Genomic DNA, 20,049 nt, shown 5'->3' with positions numbered 1-20,049 from the left:
TTGGTTATGCTTGTTGTTTTTTTTTTAAATGGTTTATTAGACTTTAAAAGATGGGTTCAAAGTAAAAATGATGAGGGGAGGGAGAGGAGAAACGGCAAAAAACATCACTTAGAGGAAGCAATGCCAATAGAATAAAAAGTAGGAGAGAGAAAAAAGAAGGGCCTGTGAGGGTGGCTACAATATTAACATATAGCAGAGAGCTTTTAAAAGCAAATATTTGAAGGTGGATGTATTTAAATGCACGGACAGGTCGGGGGTATGTCATCACCTTTGTTATTTCTAACTATTTTTGTATTATTTTCTCACTACCATTGATCAGATTGTAGTTCTATCTGTTAACAATTGTTAGTATACATATTGTGTAAAGCTTTGAGTTTTAAGGACAATCATAATCTTACGATTCTAGTAGTATGATGGTTCAAAGACAATTATAATGCTCTATTATAACTTTGAAGACTGTTATAAGCAGCAACCAATGGACGGACATGTGTATGTATGTATACTGTATATGTATGCCTTTATTTATATAGCGCCATTAATGTACATAGCCCATCACAGCAGTAATACATGTGACAATCATATAAATAGCAAATAATACAAAGAACAGATCATGGGAATAAGTGCTTCAGACATAAAAGTAACATTTAGGAAAAGGAGCCCCTGTCCCGAAGAGCGTGCATAAGAAAGGTGCATCATATTTTCAATTCTGTTCTGGTTATTCTTTTGCAGAATGGTTAATAAGAACTTTAAAGAGCCAGCATGGCCTAGTTTGGCCACGACACACAATGTTGTGGTGCAGTTACGTTTTAATGGGGGCAAAGAAAAAGGTGTATGACATATTCAGTAATAATCTAAGGCAATTCATAAGGCAAGAGAAAAAATACAACACCCCCCATTGCATATTTACCATGTCTCAGGAGTGGCCTGTAAACTCACTTAGCAAATGTTTTTGTCTATTACTTCAACTTTTATATCAGAATAAAATATACATCTCACCAAGGGTCACTTTCACTAAACTGAGTCACTGTCCTCGAACAGGCAAGCACCATTAATTTGAGCAGTTGGGCAAGTACTAGAGCAGTTTAATGCATGACGACTTGGGTTTGGTTTCCTGGTTCTCTGCTCTGATTTGGAATGTCTGCCCTTATTACTTAGAAAATATTTGACTCAGTGGGAGGAGAGCAAGAGTCAGGCTTCTCACTACAGCAGGAACTATGGACATTTTGTGGCTCAACTTTCTGCTAGCTTGGACGTAGGCATCAGAGGAAGAGAAGAACCAGAGGAACTGCTGATTTCCAAGGTACTTATACAAAAAGAGCACTATTTATTTGATCTGAAACCCTTTGACAGTAATCTAGAGTATGGTGTGGTCTTTTCCTCTCTGAGATTAAGTGCTGCTTTATAAAATCATTCCTATACTAATACTGGTTGATATGATCATAAGAGGTATCACTTGACACACACCCTGATGAAGGTCCTGCTTTAGTAATCGAAACGTTGGTTGGTTGTTTGCCAATACACTATTTTTGTCTCACCTGGGAAGAGCTGCCTCTTCTTTTTCCAGACTCTGGTTTGGGTAAAGTGTATTTCTCTGTGTGTGTGTGATATATATATAGTGCACACACTCACAGCATACACACACAGCACCAGCACACACAGCACACTCTCACAGCACACTCCACACACAGCACACACTCACAGCCACCCCTACCTTTGGTGTCACAGCCCCCCCCCCCACCTGGTGTCAGCTGCTGGGGCATCGTGGGGCTGCTGGCGGGATCGGTGCGAGGTTGGGGGATTGGTGCGAGGCTAGGGGGGGGATCGGTGCGAGACTGGGGGATTGGTGCGGGGATCTGTGGTTGGATGGTGCGGAGCTGCTGAGAGGAGTGCGGGGAATGCTGGGAGAATTACAGTGGCTGCTAGGGGACATGTAGGGTTGCCGGCGCCTCACTCGACCTCTTCCCCCCGCCTCCCTCCTCCCCCCTCCTCCCAATCAAGCGCGCGGCGGCCATTTTAAAAAAAATTCGCTCAACCCCGGTTATAGCGCGGTCGGATCGGGTGGCCCCCGAGGACCGCGCTATAACGGAGTTGAGCTGTATTAGTTTCTTTATCTTCTGAAGATAGGCAGGAAATGTAAGGGCAGGAGAGCCTTATCTTATTAACGCTTGTAAAACAATTAGGATGAATGATTTTAAATCACTGGTCTCTTTTTAAAGGTAGCACTTAATTAAAATTTTATTCTCTGCTATTTTAACATCTCATGGTTAAACATGCGCATGGTAGATTTTGAAACTGAAGTTCTAAAAGCATAACTCCGAACAATACATCGATTGCCAAGGAACATACAATCAAGGTGACACCTTAATGGGATACGTGTAACGGAAATAAACCTACAGTGATTATATAATTGCAGTGATACAGATTAAATTATAAAGATGTTCTTTGGGGATTAACAATGTCAACATTTTTTAAATGCCCACAAATTATGTTTTATGTCCATATTTTTCAAATAGAAAACTACTGGAGGACATGACAAAAAAACGTGCTTAAGATGGAAAAAGAGAAGTTAGAGACAATGAAAAAATTTAGGATCTAGGATAAATAGTATGAAAACCAACTGCAATTAGAAAATATATATATATATATATATAAACATGGATAAATAACGTAATCAATTGTAAGTTTTACATTTAAACAGTCAGGCCCCATGCATTTTGCGAAACGTTATAATGAAAGCTGTACATAAATATTACTTGATCTCTTTGTTTTCTTACAACTTGGGAAATGATGGAATAAATAATGTCCTGTTATGTCTTCACTTGCTTTTAGGCTGGTGAGCTCTACCAAGACAATGCTGGATTGAAGGGCCGTGTGGCCACACTTGAAGAAACTATTAATGTCCATGAGACGGAGTCAAAAGCCAGCAGGGAAACCATCATGAGGCTGGTTTCTGAGGTTAACAGGGAACAAAAAAAGGCAGCACCATTGACTCACCAAATAGACACTCTGCACAAGGTACGTATAATGTTGCGTGCTGTGCTTGGGAGAATGTGTGCATCGCATTTCATTACTGTGATGTCCTGTGGAAAAGTGGTTTGCGAAAATAGACTCAAAAGTAAACGTGATCTCCAAATGATAGAAAAGATACCAGACTTAGTCAGCGCACTGTAAAGTAGATATACGAACCCCACATACTGGGCCAAATTAAGGTTTTGGGGGATCTGGGGCACTAAAGACAGGCCCCCCCCCCCAAATAAAAAATGAAAAATAAATCTTGTTTCCATTGGAGCCCCCTCTCTTTCTCTTACTCCCCCCTCACACACTGCCTCACTCTCTCACCCCCTCTATTTTTCTCCTGCTTTCTCATTCGTCCCTTCCCCATGTGTTTCTCTCTCACTCGCCCTTTCACTCTCCTCTCCCTTCCTCCCTGTCTTTATCCCCCTCTCTATCACTCTTACTTTTCCCCACTGTTTCTCCCTCTCCCTTCCTCCTCCCTCTTACACCTCTCTCACCTCTCCCATAACTCTCTTCCCAACGCTCTCCCCTCCTCCCATTCTCTCTCCCCTCCTCACTCAATCTTCCCTCCTCTCTCTCAATCTTCCATCCTCTCTCGCTCAATTAACCCTCAAATTCAACCCTGCACAATCAATCCCCCCCTCATACTCAATCCACCTCCCCTCTGAGAAATGTACCTTGCGGCGGTTAGTGAAGATGGCTTCAGCACTGCTCCAGTCGGTGACTTGACTGCACTGGTGGAAAGCTGGCTATGCTATATGTGGGCGGAAGTTGAGCCAACCAGGTACACCAGCGGCGGGCGCTTTCAGCGAGTGGCACGGTGGATACACCACTGCGGGGGGACCCAAATGAATAAGGGGACCCGGGGCATGTGCACCCACCTTAATCCACCCCTGCACACATGGATCAAAGAGAAATATTAATAAAGCATTAACATTTTAGTATTTTGGTTAACAGACTAGGTACAATTTGCTATTAAAAATTAAGAATAAAACATATTAGTAAAGCAGAGTCACGAAATGACTCACAGTCAATTTGTCTTTAAAGCATAAGCAGCATGTATAATCTTTAGGTCTAGATTCTCAAAACTGTGAAATTGCGGATCAGTGCGATCTGATATGGAAGCCCCATGGATTTCACTGGGGCATTTGGGTCAGATTGCACGGAATGGCAATATCGGGGTTTAGAGAATATATTCCATAGTCTTCACTCTGCATTGCCTAATGTGTAAACGCATACTGTGCATATAGTATGTACTGTACATAAAGGATTAAAAGATAGTTGGCTTCATTTTCAGCCACATATTCAGTAAACACAGCCAATTCAGCGTTAAATTGTCACATTCCCATATAGTGATTGTGCTGGTACCATTGTTTCTCATTTTGTTTTTTTATTTAGGCATGTTAGTTATTTCAGTAAAACTGAGCAAATTATTAAGTAAATTAAAAATTACTGAGGCCCATATTTACTAACTCCATAATTATTGAGATGTAAGGTGTATTCCAGCACAATTACCCTAATCAATTTTCATCCTGCCAATTAGATATTTTTGTGAGTGCATTAACAATGTTGGGTATAGAGGAAAATCACACTTCAGTGCTACGCAATCAGAACAATTTTTTGAGGGTCTTTTTTGTTTTTTTTAATAGTTTTTTTTATTGGGTTCATAAACATTAAACAACAACATTACAACAATAAAATAGAGAAAAAAATAATAATAAACAGAAAAATATACTTTTACACAAAATAGTTTTTAGTATCATATTTATGATTTCAATTGCATTTTCAAAGATTAACATCAAAGATATCACCACACATCCTCCTAACAAAATCTGGCACAAGATTCCCCATTCACCATCTCCCTCATCAACTATATACAGTACGATCATATTTCCTCACGGGCGAAATTATCTGTGTCCCATCGCAATCAGTCTGAGGAGACCCCGAGAGGTGCTGTATGCTCAGATGTCTGTATGATCGAATCCCTATCTTGTTGCAACATACTGTAGAATCCATAAACTTTTCCCAATTTTAAAAAAAATTCTCGGTTCTTAATTCTTTATTCATCTCAGCTTCTAATTTGTCCATCGTCAATTTATTCAGATATCGTTTAAAATATCTCAAGTGGGGGTTCAGGCTTTATCCATTTTACCATCACTGTTTTCCTTGCTGGCGCAAAACAATCTCTGCCAGCCTTGGGACCTTGTTCCTTACATTGACCTCATTCCAATGTTCCATATTTCCAAACAGCAAGGCTAAGGGCTGTTATATACTGTGTGCGGCCGTGCGCGCCGCGCGTGCCTGTGCGAAGGCGCATGCACGTGCCGCACACATTTTGTGTGTATACTGTGCGCGAGTGAGGTACTGTGTGCGTGTGTGTATGCGTGTGTGTTTAAATACGTTTTCAAATAAATGAATCCTTTAAAAAATGTTTTAATAAAATTATACATACAGTACACACACACACACACACACACACACACACACACACACACACACACACACACACACACACACACACACACACACACACACACACACACACACACACACACACACACACTCTTACATTTTCAGCGGCAGTAGCGGCGCAAATTCATTCTTTTTCTCATCTTCCCCCCTGTCGGCCAGTTCCACTCTCCCTGCCGTGCGCGCGCCACCATTATAGAATGGCTGACTAACCTCAGCCAACTAAAACTGCCGCGCGCACGGTGTAGCGCGCACACACAGTACAGGCATACCCCACATTAGCGTACGCAATGGGACCGGAGCATGTATGTAAAGCGAAAATGTACTTAAAGTGAAGCACTACCTTTTTCCCACTTATCGATGCATGTACTGTACTGCAATCGTCATATACGTGCATTACTGATGGAAATAAGGCATTTGTAACAGGCTCTATAGTCTCCCCGCTTGCACACACCTTCGGTACAGGTAGGGAGCCAGTATTGCTGTTCAGGACATGCTGACTGGCGCATGCGTGAGCTGCCGTTTGCCTATTAAGCGAGATGTACTTACTCGCGAGTGTACTTAAAGTGAGTGTACTTAAACCGGGGTATGCCTGTATAGAACCAGCCTAAGGGTTCTCTTGTAGTTACCCCAATAACTTCTTGTATATACTGCAGAACTTTATCCCAAAAATCAGAAATAACCAGATAATCCCACAAACAGTGTTTTAAATCTGCTCTTTCCTGGGGAGCACTTTGGCACTTATTTTTAGATTTCTCAATCCCCTTATAATTGATATCGAAAGCATAATAAGACCTATGCAGTATCTTATACAGTATTGCATCTCTCTCCACTCCTCAGAAATTATAATTTTCCTAATCCGAGTTAACTCTTCGGGTAACAGATCAACACCTTCAATTCCTGGGAAATCTTTTTCCCACCTAGTGAACATGTTTCTTAGATCCTTACCATAGTCCTTGTCCCTAATCCAATCATATAAATCTGAGATAGAATATTTGGTACTATAAGCACCCTTAAAAAAAAGCACCTCAAACCTCTATTTCAAATAGATCTGATTTATAGCTTTCTCTTGCAATAATGCATTACTTGTATATAAGGGAAGTGATGTGTCTCGGGCAGTCCCATTTGTTCTTTCAGTTCTTGGAACGTCAAGAACCTACCATTGTTCACATCCACCAACTGGCCCAGAGTTCCAATCCTCTTGTCTCCCCATATCTGAAAAGAAGTCTGCATCTTTCCTGTGAGAAACCTTAAATTCCCTTGTATAGTTCAAAAATGTGAGCAAGTATCTGAAAGCCCAAATAGTTTTCTTAATATTCTCCATGTAGCCCATGTATCCTTAATTAGCGTGTTTCCTTTGGCTTCCGTTGGTATTTCTCTTCATTTTATATGTAAAATCCCAAGGAGACTCTGGGGATAACAACTGCTCCTCTAATTCTAGGCATGAGTAATAGCTGTTTCTAGTTATCCAATCTCCTCTACATGTCTTGCTACACAGGCCAGATGATATTTTCTGATATTAGGCAAATTAACCCCCCCCCCACTCTTTCTTCAGACATAATTTATTAATAGCGATTCTATTTCTCCCTTCCTCCAGATAAACCTAGAAATTGCTTTATTTAGAAGTTTAACATTGGAGTGTTTCAATAATATTGGTAACATCTGTAGAGGGTAAATTAATCTTGCGAAACGGATCATTTTAACCATCTGACATCTTCCAGACAAATAAAGTGGTACATTTTGCCACCCCTCTAATTCTGTGACTATTTTGGGGATAAGTGCCCGAAATTATTTTTGTAAAGATGTGTACCCTCCGGATCAATTTAGAGTCCTAAATATTTAAGTGGTTTCCTAGTTACCTTGAATGGGTATTTTCCTTCCCATTTCATATTGTTTTTACTTGATAGGATTAGTATTTTAGTTTTAGCTGCGTTCACTTTAAAACCCGAAAATTGTCTGAACTCTTCAGGTACCTGCCATATTCTTTCTATAGCCTCTTCTGGATTTGACACAAACAACAATAAATCATCCGCGAATAAGGCTATCTTAGTTTCTTTTTCTCCTTTCTTGATCCCTTTAAACTCCGTCAAATTTCTAAAATATTCAGCAAGCGGTTCAATCGCAATATTAAAAAGCAGGGGGGTAAAGGGCATCCCTGCCTTGTTCCTCTGAAAAAGCCCTATCTCCTGTGATAACAAGCCTGCTGCCATTATTTTTGCTTTGGGGTCTTTATACATTGCTCTGATCGCATCAAGGAAGGTTCCTGTAATACCCATGTTCCCCAGAACGTTCATCAGATATTCCCACCCTACATTATCAAATTTCTTCTTAAAGGCTTTAACTAGTTTTTCGGTATCCACTGATATTATTATATTATCTTTATTGCTTTGCTTATTAGTTTTTGTCCAGTGTATAGCTGTTATAACCTTTCTGCCCTTTACAAAGCCTGTCTGATTTACAGGTATTAATTTAGGTAGGAAAGAAGCAAGTCTATTGGCCAATATTTTTGATATAGTATAGTATATTTGCGTCCTTGTTCAATAGAGAGATTAGTCTCTAGGATTCTGGGTTTAAGGGGTCTCTACCTTCGTTATGAATTATTCTTACAAAGGCAGTTTTACCCGTCTCTATATATTCTTCTTTATCTAGAATTTCTTTGAACACTTATCTTAGAGGGGCCCGAATTTCATCAATACGCTATTTATAACTCTCCTGTGAATCCGTCTGTGAATCCGTCTGGGCCTGGCGCGTTCCCATTTCTAAGAGTTTTAATAGACTTTTCTATCTCTTAAATCGTTAGCACCATATTGTTAATGTCTTCTCTATGCTTATATTTCAGAATCTGGAAAGTGTTACAGAAACTAAGCTGGGTCTTGAGAGAGAGATTAGAACACTACAAGACAGACTAGCTGCTTCTCAACGGGCCTGGGAAGCCAGTAAGCTAGAGCTGAGCCAGGTGAAGAAGAGCTCCACTCAGCTTGATATGACTCTGAAGAACAGCCATGGGGAGGCCAAAGCAGCTCACAGCTTGCTTGAGTCTTTCAAGGAAAGAGTTGCAGCTGCTCTGAGTCACAACTCCACAACTGTGAAACCGAAAGAGGAGCCCATCTTGGAGACGATACGAGATGTATGCAACAGGGCAGAAAGCAAAAAGATGGTAATTTCATGTTTTACTTTTCTTATTGCAACCCCAATTCTCTGGCTATGAATGGTGTCACATCAGATTAGTCAAGAAAGTAAATAGCTCAGTCTCTAGCTATGTAGATGGTGTGTGGGTAAATGCCCGCTGGGCATGGATTAAAGTGCAGTATAGAAATGTGCACCAGGAACTTTTATAAAAGCAAAGGTGTTTATTGAACAGCTGTCCAAAAGAGGTCCCATTGATAGTCACAGTACAATACATGTGGCAAAGTATAAGAGCTCAGGGAAATCATCCTCCGTATGTTCCAGTCCTAGCCAGAGGTGATACAGAGGCTTAGTTATCTGTTGCATAAGGACTTGGTGGAATAGCTTGCAGAGAGACAGTGATGCAAGATACGAACAGGCTAATTATACCAATCCAATAGGAGCATGTGTTAAAGTAGTGCAACCCTGTGAGGACAGCGCGGCATCCATCTCCTGAAAACTTAGGCTTCCTGATCCTTTAACAGGTGCTTACTGAATATTGGGGCATGTTACTTAACAAGAAATAATACACATTGACAATAGACAAACTAGCAGCAGACTAGACACATATAAAATACTAGCTGAGAGACCCGGCGTTGCCCGTGAGTTAAATTTCCCGCTAGGAAAAGGGGGGGGAGAGGGGGGGAAAAGGGGGGGGAGAGGGGGGGAAAAGGGGGAGGGGGGGGAGGGACAGTGGACAGGAGGAGGGGAGGGGGGGGGACAGTGGACGGGGGGGACAGTGGACAGGAGGGGGGGGGCAGTGGACAGGAGTGGGGGGGGACAGTGGACAGGAGGGGGGGACAGTGGACAGGCGAGGGGGACAGTGGACAGGCGGGGGGGGACAGTGGACAGGCGTGGGGGGGGCAGTGGACAGGAGGGGGGGCAGTGGAAAGGAGGGGGGGGACAGTGGACAGGAGGGGGGGGACAGTGGACAGGAGGGGGGGGACAGTGGACAGGAGGGGGGGACAGTGGACAGGAGGGGACGGGACAGTGGACAGGAGGGGACGGGACAGTGGACAGGAGGGGACGGGACAGTGGACAGGAGGGGACGGGACAGTGGACAGGAGGGGGGGGGGACAGTGAACAGGAGGGGGACAGGACAGTGGACAGGAGGGGGGACAGGACAGTGGACAGGAGGGGGGGGACGGGACAGTGGACAGGAGGGGATGGAGAGTGGACAGGAGGGGGACGGACAGTGGACAGGAGGGGGACGGACAGTGGACAGGAGGGGGACGGGACAGTGGACAGGAGTGGGGGGGGACAGTGGACAGGAGGGGGGGACAGTGGACAGGCGAGGGGGGACAGTGGACAGGCGGGGGGGGACAGTGGACAGGCGTGGGGGGGGCAGTGGACAGGAGGGGGGCAGTGGAAAGGAGGGGGGGACAGTGGACAGGAGGGGGGGACAGTGGACAGGAGGGGGGGGGACAGTGGACAGGAGGGGGGGACAGTGGACAGGAGGGGACGGGACAGTGGACAGGAGGGGACGGGACAGTGGACAGGAGGGGACAGGACAGTGGACAGGAGGGGACGGGACAGTGGACAGGAGGGGGGGGGACAGTGAACAGGAGGGGACAGGACAGTGGACAGGAGGGGGGGACAGGACAGTGGACAGGAGGGGGGGGACGGGACAGTGGACAGGAGGGGGATGGAGAGTGGACAGGAGGGGGACGGACAGTGGACAGGAGGGGGACGGACAGTGGACAGGAGGGGGACGGGACAGTGGACAGGAGGGGGACGGGACAGTGGACAGGAGGGGGGGGACGGGACAGTGGACAGGAGGGGGAAGGACAGTGGACAGGAGGGGGGACAGTGGACAGGAGGGGGGGACAGTCGACAGGAGGGGGGGACAGTGGACAGGAGGGGGACGGGGCAGTGGACAGGAGGGGGATGGGACAGTGGACAGGAGGGGGGTGGGACAGTGGACAGGAGGGGGACGGGACAGTGGACAGGAGGGGGCGATGGAACAGTGGACAGGAGGGGGACGGACAGTGGACAGTAGGGGGACGGACAATGGACAGGAGGGGGGGACAGTGGACAGGAGGGGGGGGACAGTGGACAGGAGGGGGGGGACAGTGGACAGGAGGGGGGGACAGTGGACAGGAGGGGGGGCAGTGGACGGGAGGGAGGGGCAGTGGGGGGAGGGGGGGACAGTGGACAGGAGGGGGGGGACATTGGACAGGAGGGAGGACGGGGGACAGGAGGGATGGGGACAGTGGACAGGAGGGGGGGACATTGGACAGGAGGGGGGGGCAGTGGACAGGAGGGGACGGGACAGTGGACAGGAGGGGGACGGGACAGTGGACAGGAGGGGGACGGGACAGTGGACAGGAGGGGGACGGGACAGTGGACAGGAGGGGGGGACAGTGGGGGGACAGTGGGGAGGAGGGGGGGCAGTGGGGGGGGGACAGTGGGGGGAGGGGGGGACATTGGGGAGGGGGGGCAGTGGGGGGGAGGGGGGGTACAGTGGGGGGGAGGGGGGGACAGTGGGGAGGGGGGGACTGTGGACAGTGGGGAGGAGGGGGGGACATTGGGGAGGGGGGGCAGTGGGGGGGAGGGGGGGTACAGTGGGGGGGAGGGGGGGACAGTGGGGAGGGGGGGACTGTGGACAGTGGGGAGGAGGGGGGGACAGTGGGGAAGGGGGGGGGGGGTGGGGGACAGGAGGGGGGGGACGGGGACAGCGGACAGGAGGGGATGGGGACAGCGGACAGGAGGGGACGGGGACAGCGGACAGGAGGGGGGGGACAGCGGACAGGAGGGGGGGACAGTGGACAGGAGGGGGGGACAGCGGACAGGAGGGGGGCAGACAGGAGGGGGGGGGACAGCGGACAGGAGAGGGGGACAGCGGACAGGAGGGGACGGGACAGCGGACTGGAGGGGACGGGGAGGGGACGGGGACAGCGGACAGGAGGGGGGGGACAGCGGACAGGAGGGGGGGACAGCGGACAGGAGGGGGACGACAGCGGACAGGAGGGGGGACGACAGCGGACAGGAGGGGGGGACAGCGGACAGGAGGGGGGGACAGCGGACAGGAGGGGGGGGCAGCGGACAGGAGGGGGGGCAGCGGACAGGAGGGGGACGGACAGCGGACAGGAGGGTGACGGGACAGTGGACAGGAGGGGGACGGGACAGTGGACAGGAGGGGGGGGACGGGACAGTGGACAGGAGGGGGGGACAGCGGACAGGAGGGGGGACAGCAGACAGGAGGGGACTGGACAGCGGACTGGAGGGGACGGGACACTGGAGGGGAAGGGACGACAGTGGATGGGAGGGGACGGGACGACAGTGGACGGGAGGGGATGGGGACAGTGGACGGGAGGGACGGGGACAGTGGACGGGAGGGGACGGGACAGTGGACGGGAGGGGGACGGGGCAGTGGACGGGAGGGGGACGGGACAGTGGACGGGAGGGGGACGGGACAGTGGACGGGAGGGGGACGGGACAGTGGACGGGAGGGGGACGGGACAGTGGACGGGAGGGGGACGGGACAGTGGACGGGAGGGGGACGGGACAGTGGACAGGAGGGGGACGGGACATTGGACAGGAGGGGGACGGGACATTGGACAGGAGGGGGGTGGGACAGTGGACAGGAGGGGGGGGACAGTGGACAGGAGGGGGACGGGACAGTGGACAGGAGGGGGGGGACAGTGGACAGGAGGGGGGGAGTGGACAGGAGGGGGGTGACAGTGGACAGGAGGGGGTGACAGTGGACAGGAGGGGGGGTGACAGTGGACAGGAGGGTGGTGACAGTGGACAGGAGGGGGGGCAGTGGACAGGAGGGGGGGCAGTGGACAGGAGGGGGGGACAGTGGACAGGGGGGGTGACTGTGGACAGGAGGGGGGGACAGTGGACAGGAGGGGGGACAGTGAACAGGAGGGGGGGAGTGGACAGGAGGGGTGGAGAGTGGACAGGAGGGGGGGAGAGTGGACAGGAGGAGGGGGGAAAGTGGACAGGAAGGGGAGGAGAGTGGACAGGAGGGGGGGTGACAGTGAACAGGAGGGGGGTGACAGTGGACAGGAGGGGGGGTGAGAGTGGACAGGAGGGGGGTGAGAGTGGACAGGAGGGGGGTGGGACAGTGGACAGGAGGGGGGGACAGTGGACAGGAGGGGGGAACAGTGGACAGGAGGGGGGACAGTGGACAGGAGGGTGGGACAGTGGACAGGAGGGGGGGACAGTGGACAGGAGGGGGGGCAGTGGACAGGAGGGGGGGGGCAGTGGATAGGAGGGGGGAGGACAGTGGATAGGAGGGGGGGACAGTGGACAGGAGGGGTGGAGAGTGGACGGGAGGGGAACGGGACAGTGGACAGGAGGGGGATGGGACAGTGGACAGGAGGGGGACGGGACATTGGACAGAAGGGGGGCGGGACAATGGACAGGAGGGGGGGATGGGACAGTGGACAGGAGGGGGACGGGACAGTGGACAGGAGGGGGGGGACAGTGGACAGGAGGGGGGGGAGTGGACAGGAGGGGGGTGACAGTGGACAGGAGGGGGGTGACAGTGGACAGGAGGGGGGGTGACAGTGGACAGGAGGGTGGTGACAGTGGACAGGAGGGGGGCAGTGGACAGGAGGGGGGGCAGTGGACAGGAGGGGGGGACAGTGGACAGGGGGGGTGACAGTGGACAGGAGGGGGGGACAGTGGACAGGAGGGGGGGACAGTGAACAGGAGGGGGGGAGTGGACAGGAGGGGTGGAGAGTGGACAGGAGGGGGGGAGAGTGGACAGGAGGAGGGGGGAAAGTGGACAGGAGGGGGAGGAGAGTGGACAGGAGGGGGGTGACAGTGAACAGGAGGGGGGTGACAGTGGACAGGAGGGGGTGAGAGTGGACAGGATGGGGGGTGAGAGTGGACAGGAGGGGGGGTGAGAGTGGACAGGAGGGGGGTGAGAGTGGACAGGAGGGGGGTGGGACAGTGGACAGGAGGGGGGGACAGTGGATAGGAGGGGGGGACAGTGGACAGGAGGGGGGACAGTGGACAGGAGGGGGGGACAGTGGACAGGAGGGGGGGCAGTGGACAGGAGGGGGGGCAGTGGATAGGAGGGGGGAGGACAGTGGATAGGAGGGGGGGACAGTGGACAGGAGGGGGGGACAGTGGACAGGAGGGGGGGGACAGTGGACAGGGGGGGGACAGTGGACAGGAGGGGGGGTGGGTTGCTTAAAATTTCCGGGTCCCTCCCCTCCACTCCCCCTGTATGTTTCTCCGCTCCCCCTCTCTCTCCGCTCCTGCCCCCCCCCATGCGTAGCTCCGGTCCCCACCCTACAGTGTCTGACACACACACACAGTGTCACACACACACACACACACACACACACACACACACACACACACACACACACACACACACACACACACACACACACACACACACACACACACACACACAGTGTCCCCCACACACACACACAGTGTCACACACACACAGTGTCACACACACACACACACACACACACACACACACACACACACACACACACACACACACACAGTGACACACACACACACACACGTCACCTTTCCTTCCGGCCGCCGCCATCTTAGTTACTCCGCGAGGGAGGAAGGGGGTCCTTCCGGCCGCCGCCATCTTAGGTGCCGCGTGGCAGCTGCAGGCTGCCTGCCCACTGCCTGTCCCCCCGCCGGGGACGGAGGGAGGTGAGTGGAGGGGAGGGAGGTGAGTGGAGCGCCGGGGGGGAGGTGAGTGGAGTGCCGGGGGGAGGTGAGTGGAGCGCCGGGGAGGTGAGTGGAGCACCGGGGAGGGAGGGAGGTGGTGAGTGGAGCACCAGGGAGGGAGGTGAGTGGAGTGCCAGGGGAGGGGGGGAGGTGAGTGGAGGGAGTGAGTGGAGCGCCGGGGAGGGAGGTGAGTGTGATGGGGGGGGGAGAGAACAGAGAGAGAGGTGTGTGTGTGTGTGTGTCTGAGGGGGAAGAGAGTGGCAGTTGGGTGACGTCACACCCACCAATCTGACTGGTCCTCAGCCTCTGGCCAATCAGATTCCCTGCAGCTAGTACCAACCATTCGATTTTATATATTAAGATATACAGGACTCACAGTGTGGACCCCAGTCAGAACTCTGAAGAATCTGCTTCCGTAACAAAGGGTGGGGCTATATATACCGTTTGTGCATCCTACAGGGGCATCACTGGTCATGGGGTAGAAAGGTGAGGGGTGAACCCTGAGTGATCCCACCCAGTTTACACCTTAAGGCAATTAACCCCTTATAGAAATAGTAGCCATCCAAGGAGGGGCTACATTATTGTTTGCTTACAGGGTGTCACGGGAGACTCCTGTGGCGGGTAGGATCTCGGTGGCCGGAACAGCAGGAAGCGAAATAGGAGTCCCAAGCAGGGGTCCGAGGCAGGTGGCAGGTAGCGAAGTCAGGTAACAAGCAGGGGTCCGAGGCATGCGGCAGGTAGCGAAGTCAGGTAACAAGCAGAGGTCGGCAACAAGGAGACTGGAACAGGACAGGCGGGGCAGGACAGGTCCGGGAGCAGGGACTGAGACCGGGGAGCAGGGACTGAGACCGGGGAGCAAGGAACAAACAGGGACAAGCCAGATTACTAGCAAGGGCCTTTACTGTGAACAGACTCAAATACAGGTACAGGTACAGGAACAGATCAGGAATCAAAGACAGAGGCATGTGCATAGGAGTATGACTTGAAGCAAAGGCAAAGGAAACACAGGAAACCGAACTATAAGACAGAGAGAGGAGCAACAAGAAGACAGACAGACAGAGGAACCCTGAGCCAACAGAAGGCAGCAGCACACCCAGTGGACAAAGAAGCTATGGCTAGACAGGAGGTCTAGGCGACCCTGACATTACTCCCCCCTCTCGAGAGCGTTCTCCGGACGATCCTCCAGGCTCTTCCCGGAGGCCTTGATGAAAAGTGGACTCAAGGTGACCCACCTCTGGTGGTTTGTCAGCGGGCAGAGGGTACTCCACAGGTACATTGGTACAAGGAACCTCCGAATGGGTTCGTTCAACCCAAAAGCAGGGGCAGAGACATCAGGAATGTAGGCATCAAGGACGGCTGCAGCCTTTCCACATGAGTCATTGGGGACACAGAGTTCACTCTCCATAGTCTCCTCTTGCGACTACCGTTTCGTGGCATCACCCAATGACAAACCAGCTATTCGAGTTTTCAGCTCTTGAAGCTGTGCTTCTGCACTTCTTTTCCCACTCAAAGCAGTTGTCAGTTCAGCTTTTTTGGAGTTGAGTCGCGACTCCATATCTCCCAGCTGACTCAGAGTAAAGCTTAAATATGTTGCATCTTCTTCATTTCTGATCTGCAGCTGCCGGTACTCCTCCCGGGCATTGTACAGCTCCAGCTGCAGCTGGACCTTATCACGGGCTGTGTGGTCCAATAATTTGCAGGCATAAGCCATTTTGACCTCATAGCGTTGTGTCAGGCCAGCCACTTGACAGACGGACACCTTCTCTCTCTCCTTTTTGGCAAGCTGTGTCTTGAGCTCAGCGATCTGCGCCTGCAGCGCTGTGAGTTGCTGAGATGTGTGTTCAGATGCAAGCTTTAGCTCTTCCTCCAGCGAGGCTCTGGTTATGCTCAGTGTGGCCTTCAGCTCCTCATGCTGTTCTTTGGGGACACACTGGGTACTCAAATAATCTTGCAGCATCTTTATTTTGTAGGCAGTCTGGAAACTTTCTTCCTGCAGAACTCGCTGCTTTTCTTCAGCATTCACCCATTTCTCCTTGGTGTCCTGCAGATGTGTACGCAGTTCTCGCAGCTGACTCTGCAGTATATTTTCTGCTTGTGTGCGCCGCTCCAGGGAGACACGTTCTTCTTGCAGTACTCTCTCTGCATTCTGCAGTGCTGTCTGCACCTCTAACTTTTCCTAGGCCAACTGTTTCTTCTCCTCTCCTAATTCATAGAGTTTCTTATCTCCTTCACTGAGTTGGACATAGAGATTCTTGCACTCTTGGGTTACAGTTTCAAAACTGATATTTAACCCTTCGAAGATTTCTCTCAATGAACATAGTTCTGTGTTGAAGTGGCAACTCTTCTCCTTAGTGGCTTCCAGCTCTGTACAGTAGTAAGCCTGTGAACCTCTTTCTGAGATGCTTCCAGTGCTGCGTCAACTTGAGCCATGAAAGTCTGGTACTGGGCAGAATCAGCTTAGGCCTTCTCCAGTTTACTTGACAAGATCACCCTGTCATTCTCCAACTGATATTTTTCTTTTTCCCAGTCACCCTCTGCTTTTTCCAGCGCTAATTGCATCCTTGACTTTTCTTCTATCAATAGTCTCTTCTCCTCTTCTGATTCATGGAGTCTTTTATCTCCTTCACGGCTTGGACAGAGAAGTTCTTACTCATTTGGTTTATAGTTTCAAACCTACTATTTAACTCTTCGGAGGCGTATCTCTCATAGAACGTATCTCTGTTTTCAAGTAGCATCTCTCCTCCCGAACGACTTCCATCTCTTTTTTGAAGTAGCAAATCTCCTCCTGGGAGACTTTAAGCTCTGTATTAAGCCTGTCAATTTCCTTCATAGAGATTTCCAGGAATTCGTTACTTTTAGAAGCGAGGCGCCGATTCTCATCAGCATCAGCATATGCCTTCTCCAGCTCACCTGACATGACATCCAAGTCACTCTCCAACTAGTGCTTTTCTTTTTCCTGGAGAACACACTTAGCAATTGCTGAGGATAGACAGCTCTGTAGTGCAGCCTTGGCTTCTTGCTCCTTATCTAAACGTCCATAAAGACAATCAATCGCTTTCTGTGCAGCTTGAAGCGTCTGAGTTAGGGCATCTTTCTTTTCTTCCACTATTCTTGGGATACGTCTGTGAGTTGCCTTAAGCTGCAGCATATCTCTTTCATCAAATGCAGACTATGGGGTTAAAGGTTCATCCTTAGTTTCAACTTCCACAGTAATATCTCCCTTCTTTTTCTTCTTCTTCCTTGCTTTGAGAAGTTCTGAAGAATCAGTGGTACAGTGTTCACATTTACTGCTCAAGACTGTTTGAGTGGGAGCCATAATTTCAGACATGGGGAAACCACACTTCCCAAGAAACCAGTAAAGAGGAAATGTGTTTTTAAAGCAGAAGCATTAGAATGAACAACAGAAATAATAGACACAGGCGTAGGGATATCATACAGACAGAGAGAACCTGTAGTTAAATCTGAAACTTTACAAATCAGGCATATGGATATCATATAGACAGAGAAAACTTGCAGTTTAAATCTGAAACTTTAGAAATCAGGCATAGAAATATCATAGACAGCAGGAAACTACTACAGAGAAAACTTGCAGTTAGATCTGAAACTTTTGACATCAGACATAGGAATATCAGACAGAACCTTGCAGTTAAATCTGAAACCTTTGATATCAGGCGTAGGGATATCATATGTTGCAGAGAAACAAACTTTAGGGGAACTTGCAGGTAAACCTGAAACCTTAGAACCAATCATAGGAAGTACTACAGATTGCAGGAAAAATCACAGTATGCAGTAACAAAATAATGGAAGCACTCTTGTCTTTTGAAATGGGAACCCTGTGAACAGCAGTGGTCCATCCAGGGATGCAGAGACTAGCCTTGTCCAGGGAATGAAAAGTCAGAGTCTAAAAGGTGGCAACAGGTACTGCAAGGGTTAACCCAGGCACTGCACAAAAGAAAAATCTCAAAGAAAGGTGCACTAGTCTCTGCAGCAACAGTTCTAGTCTCAGCAAAAATGTTTGTTTTTTCTTTTCGTTATGAACGCAATAATTCTTGCAGAACACTTAGCAGCAAAAAAAAACCTTCCCAACTGGGATTTCCAAAAAAGAAACGAAAGTACTTATCTTCAACCATGCGGATATGGTCTGCTGCAGCAGGCAGGAAAGGGTGCAGGCAGAAGAAGAATCTGTTCCAGCGAGGTCCAGAAGTGGCCTTTGCTTTCTGTCACGGGAGACTCCTGTGGCGGGTAGGATCTCGGTGGCCGGAACAGCAGGAAGCGAAGTAGGGGTCACAAGCAGGGGTCCGAGGCAGGCGGCAGGTAGCGAAGTCAGGTAACAAGCAGGGGTCCGAGGCAGGCGGCAGGTAACGAAGTCAGGTAACAAGCAGAGGTCGGCAACGAGGAGACTGGAACAGGACAGGCGGGGCAGGACAGGTCCGGGAGCAGGGACTGAGAACGGGGAGCAGGAATTAAGACCGGGGACCAGGGACTGAGACCGGGGAGCAGGGACTGAGACCGGGGAGCAAGGAACAAACAGGGACAAGCCAGATTACTAGCAAGGGCCTTTACTGTGAACAGACTCAAATACAGGTACAGGAACAGATCAGAAATCAAAGACAGAGGCATGTGCATAGGAGTCTGACTTGAAGCAAAGGCAAAGGAAACAGACAGGAAACCGAACTATAAGACAGAGAGAGGAGCAACAAGAAGACAGACAGACAGAGGAACCCAGAGCCAACAGAAGGCAGCAGCACACCCAGTGGACAAAGAAGCTATGGCTAGACAGGAGGTCTAGGCGACCCTGACACAGGGACTTCAGTGGAGATTAACCCAGGAGCCCTCGCGCCCAGAGGTAATAATGATATTTGACCAAAATAAATAACAGCTGCTATGCTTACCCCTTTGAGTGCTGGAGGGACCGTGCCACAGCCCCTCCAGTATATCATGATCACGTGACTGCTCCTCGCACGATCACGTGATTGCGACATCACTGATGGGGCAAACAGAAAAGAAGTTCTCTTACATTCCTTTTCCACCTAAAAAACGAGAACATCATGGGGCCCCTGGAGTGCAACCTCATGACATAGTAGCTACGTCACAGGGAACGCCAGGGGCTCAAAAACATGTTCCAGTGGGCCCATCCCAGTAAAGTCACTATTTTAGGAAAATGTCACAAAGCAAAATGGTTGTCAACAGCATTCTTGGGTGCCTTAAATAAATAAAAATTGTGTGTGCCAATCACACGCATTTTAAGTGAAACTTCTTTGTCTTGTGTCACTGTTTTGTCACAGAAATTGTATTTGTAATGGTGGTTTCTAATTAAAAATCAAAACACAATTTTAGTGCCAAAATGCAAAGAAGTTTGACTTAGAAAGCGTGTTTTAGCTATTTGCACGTCTATATTTATCTGTGTGGTGTGTGTGTCTTTCTCTGTGTCCTGCCCCCCCTCTCTCCTAACTCCCCCCACCCCCGGCAGAGCTGCGGACACGGAGGGGGGGGGGTCTGTCTGAGTCGCCCCCCTGGCAGATCTGCGGACATGGCTGTGAGTGTCCTGCTGCAGCCAGCCTGCTGCTGGTGCCTTCTGCCGGAGCAGCCCCCCTCTCTTCTCCTCCTCCCCCTCTCCCCCCCCCTCGGCGGTACTGAGATACGGCCGGAGCAGCCCCCACTCTCTCCCCCCCGGCGGCGGAGCTCCGGACATGACTGTGTGTGTCCTACTGCAGCCAGCCCCCCGATGGAGGTACAGGT

General features: G+C 50.2%; 1 protein-coding gene across 1 annotated transcript in view; it reads left to right on the top strand.

The window, feature by feature from the left end:
• Positions 1-20,049, top strand: part of CCDC170 (coiled-coil domain containing 170) — an 89,639-nt gene that overhangs the window by 21,767 nt on the left and 47,823 nt on the right. Inside the window, exons 6-8 of the mRNA XM_075596523.1 lie at positions 1,156-1,300; positions 2,830-3,015; positions 8,324-8,641. Of these exons, the coding sequence (XP_075452638.1) occupies positions 1,156-1,300; positions 2,830-3,015; positions 8,324-8,641 (649 nt within the window). The remainder of the gene's footprint in view (positions 1-1,155; positions 1,301-2,829; positions 3,016-8,323; positions 8,642-20,049) is intronic.

The sequence above is a fragment of the Ascaphus truei genome, chromosome 4 (genome assembly GCF_040206685.1).
Source record: "Ascaphus truei isolate aAscTru1 chromosome 4, aAscTru1.hap1, whole genome shotgun sequence".
NCBI lineage: Eukaryota > Metazoa > Chordata > Amphibia > Anura > Ascaphidae > Ascaphus > Ascaphus truei.
This window is presented reverse-complemented; position numbering and strand designations above follow the sequence as displayed.